The 3,636-nt window shown below is 38.0% G+C and overlaps 1 protein-coding gene across 1 annotated transcript; it reads right to left on the bottom strand.

Moving 5' to 3' along the window:
* Positions 1-2,465: 2,465 nt before the first annotated feature.
* LOC110591123 (ATP synthase subunit f, mitochondrial-like) lies at positions 2,466-3,172 on the bottom strand. Its single transcript, XM_021702025.1, has 2 exons — positions 3,052-3,172; positions 2,466-2,494 (listed from the first exon to the last, which is right to left on the bottom strand). The coding sequence occupies exons 1-2, from the start codon at positions 3,170-3,172 to the stop codon at positions 2,466-2,468; spliced, it is 150 nt and encodes a 49-aa protein (XP_021557700.1).
* Positions 3,173-3,636: the final 464 nt, after the last annotated feature.

Raw genomic sequence — 3,636 nt, 5'->3', positions numbered from 1 at the left:
TTTTTATTATTTTTAAAATTTAAATTCAATTAATTAACATACAGTGTATTATTAGTGTTTCAGGTCAGTGATTCATCAGTCTTATATAACACCCAGTGCTCATTATATGACATGCCCTCCTTAATGTCCATCACCCAGTTACCCCATCCCTCTACCCCTTCCCCTCCAGCAACCCTCAGTTTGTTTCCTATGATTAAGAGTCTCTTATGGTTTGTCTCCCTCTCTGATTTCATCTTGTTTTATTTTTCCCTCCCTTCCCCTATGATCCTCTGTTTTGTTTCTTAAATTCCACATATGAGTGAAATCATATGATAATTGTCTTTCTCTGATTGACTTATTTCACTTAGCATAATGCCCTCTAGTTCCATGCATGTTGTTGCAAATGGCAAGATTTTATTTTTTTGGCTGAGTAGTATTCCATTGTGTGTGTGTGTGTGTGTGTGTGTGTGTGTGTATCACATCTTCTTGGCTCTTTCCATAGTTTGGCTATTGTGGACATTGCTGTTATAAACATTGGGGTGCAGGTGCCCCTTTGGATCACTACATTTGTATCTTTAGGGTAAATACCCAGTAGTGCAATTGCTAGGTCATAGGGTAGCTCTATTTTCAACTCTTTGAGGAACGTCCATACTGTTTTCCAAAGTGGCTGCACCAGCTTGCATTCCCACCAACAGTGTAGGAGGGTTCCCCTTTATCTGCATCCTAACACCTGTCATTTCCTGACTTGTTAATTTTGGCCATTCTGACTGGTGTGAGGTGGTATCTCACTGTGGTTTTGATTTGTAATTCCTTGATGACATGTGGAGCATTTTTTCATGTGTCTGTTGGCCATTTGGATGTCTTCTTTGCAGAAATGTCTGTTCATGTCTTCTGTCCATTTCTTGATTGGATTATTTGTTTGGGTTTGATAAGTTCTTTATAGATTTTGGATACTAGCCCTTTATCTGATGTGTCATTTGTAAATATCTTCTCCCATTCTGTCAGTTGTCTTTTGGTTTTGTTGACTGTTTCCTTTGCTTTGCAAAAGCTTTTTATCTTGATGAAGTCCCAATAGTTCATTTTTGCCCTTGCTTTCCTTGCCTTTGGAGATGTGTCTAACAAGAAGTTGCTGAGGCCGAGGTCACAGAGGTACTTGCATAGTTTCTGTGTCTTTACACTGCAAAAATCTGTGGGGGTATGGGTCATGTTCATTTTGTTTATCACAGAATGCTCAACTTTTAGCAAAGGTACTGCAATCAGTATCGAATTAAATATATATATATATATAATAGAACATGATAAATGGCCGATAACTATTACTATGATTATAAGTCATGTTAGTCACATTAGCTGTTATTATTATTTGATCAGGAAATAAATTCTCATTTGATAAAGATACACACCTAGCTAATAGCAGAGCAAAGAAAAAAAAATGCTCAAAATGAAGCAGAGGTAATTAATAGAATGGAGGAGCATCAGATAATTTTGATTTAGTTGCTTCTCCCAGGGAAAAATTTAATACAATAGAAGATACTGATATTTCTTGATATACATCTTATATACGTAAACAAAATCTGTGTTCCTTGGTGATGCTAACAACCTGTGAGCACCCCTGCTGTCGTTAACCTACTTAAAGCCTGAGAGCTTTTCAACTGGATCCTTCCTAAAATTAAAAAAAAATGCAGCAAATTAATTTTACTGATTTATCTGTTTGTATCACCAAACTCAAATATAGAGACAAGAAATAATATGATTTTTATTTTGCACCTCCTGACCCCCCAACACCTAGTAAAGAGGAATGCATTGCTTTCTCGGGTTAGAACAAACATATCCTAGGAACTATCTTGGGCCCCTAATCTCATCTTTAGGAATGGAACTTCTCTGACCTCAATCACTTCAGATCCCAACTGCTGTTTCCAGTGGAAATTTGTTACTAGCTTTCAAAATTTTAAATATCATATAGTTCTTGGCACTGCACTTCCACTTCTAAGACTTTTGTGAAGCGATACAGAAATGAATGCAAATAAATGGATACTTACTGTAGTACTCTTTATAATAAGAAAAAAAGTTACTGGGGCGCCTGGGTGGCTCAGTCGTTAAGCGTCTGCCTTCGGCTCAGGTCATGATCCCAGGGTCCTGGGAACGAGTCCCACATCGGGCTCCCTGCTCCGCGGGAAGCCTGCTTCTCCCTCTCCCACTCCCCGTGCTTGTGTTCCTGCTCTCACTATGTCTCTCTCTGTCAAATAAATAAATAAAATCTTTAAAAAAAGAAAAAAGTTACTAAAAATAATTTAAGTGTTTGCATAAATGAAAGTTTAAATGAAGTATGAATCATTCGTACATGCTTGTTTTTATTTATTTATATTCCATGTGCCAATCATCTTTTAGTGGGCATTAATTCTCAATTAGGATATGAAAGGATTCAGGGGTGTGAGGAAAAGGTCATGGTCAGGAATGCAGAATGCGCCCTCAATATTGGGCCCTCTTCAGTGGTACTTGTGTAGCTGCTTATGTTTGAGTTCCTTGTATGAAAGGAAGTAGTTGAAAAACTTGTAAGCTGCCAACACCATAGAAATCCCAGGAACACTTCCTTTCTTCACATTAACATACTTTAAAAAAAATTTTTTTTATTATGTTATGTTAGTCACCATACAGTACATCATTAGTTTTTGATGTAGTGTTCCATGATTCATTGTTTGCATATAACACCCAGTGCTCCATGCAATACATGCCCTCCTTAATACCCATCACCAGGCTCACCCATCCCCCCAACCCCTCTCCCCTCTAAAACCCTCAGTTTGTTTCTCAGTGTCCGGTCTCTCATGGTTCTTCTCCCCCTCCGATTTCCCTCCCTTCATTTTTCCCTTCCTTCTCCTAATGTCCTCCATGCTATTCCTTATGTTCCACAAATAAGTGAAACCATATGATAATTGATTTTCTCTGCTTGACTTATTTCACTTAGCATAATCTCCTCCAGTCCCATCCATGTTGATGCAAAAGCTGGGTATTCATCCTTTCTGATAGCTGAATAACATTCCACATTAACATGCTAAATGAAACATCAGTATTAACCCCTTTGAAACATTCCAGCAATGCCTTTAGGAGTAAAATCCCACATCAGTATCCAGCTTGGCAGCTCTCCTATTTTGACGTCGATGAGCTTCTTCTCCTTCACTGGTATGACTGACACCATCTTGGAGTCCTAGGTGTCCATATACACTTTTTTAAATGAGCAGAAAATATTTTGAAAAATCACATAAAGTTGTTAGTGGTTTCCTCTACTTTGTGAGATTTATGGAGTAAAGAAATTAAAGTTACATATGTAATTATACAGAGTTACATATCATTATGGTTATATATAACTTGCACTAATTATATATAATATCTATTTCTACATTCTCCTTATCTTCACAATATTTTTTCTTTCTTTTTCTTTTTTTCTTTCTATTTTTTAAAAAAATATTTATTTGAGAGAGAGCAATGAGACAGCGGGGAGGGGGGCTGAGGGAGAGAGAGAAAGAGGATCTCAAGCAGACTCCCATTGAGCACGGAGCCTGACAGGGGGCTCGATCCCACGACCCTGAGATCATGACGTGAGCCTAAATCAAGAGTCAGATGCTTAACAGACTGAGCCACCCAGGCGCCCCCCCCTTCATA

The sequence above is a fragment of the Neomonachus schauinslandi genome, chromosome 7 (assembly GCF_002201575.2).
Source record: "Neomonachus schauinslandi chromosome 7, ASM220157v2, whole genome shotgun sequence".
NCBI classification, from domain to species: domain Eukaryota; kingdom Metazoa; phylum Chordata; class Mammalia; order Carnivora; family Phocidae; genus Neomonachus; species Neomonachus schauinslandi.
Note: the sequence above shows the minus strand (reverse complement) of the source record. Positions and strands in the feature narration are given on the sequence as shown.

Coding starts and splice junctions, on each gene's coding strand:
- LOC110591123 (XM_021702025.1), bottom strand. CDS start 3,172: ATGGTGTCAGTCATACCAGTGAAGGAGAAGAAGCTCATCGACGTCAAA. Junction 2,495..3,051: donor TGCTGGAATGTTTCAAAGGG/GTTAATACTGAT, acceptor ACAAGGAACTCA/AACATAAGCAGCTACACAAG.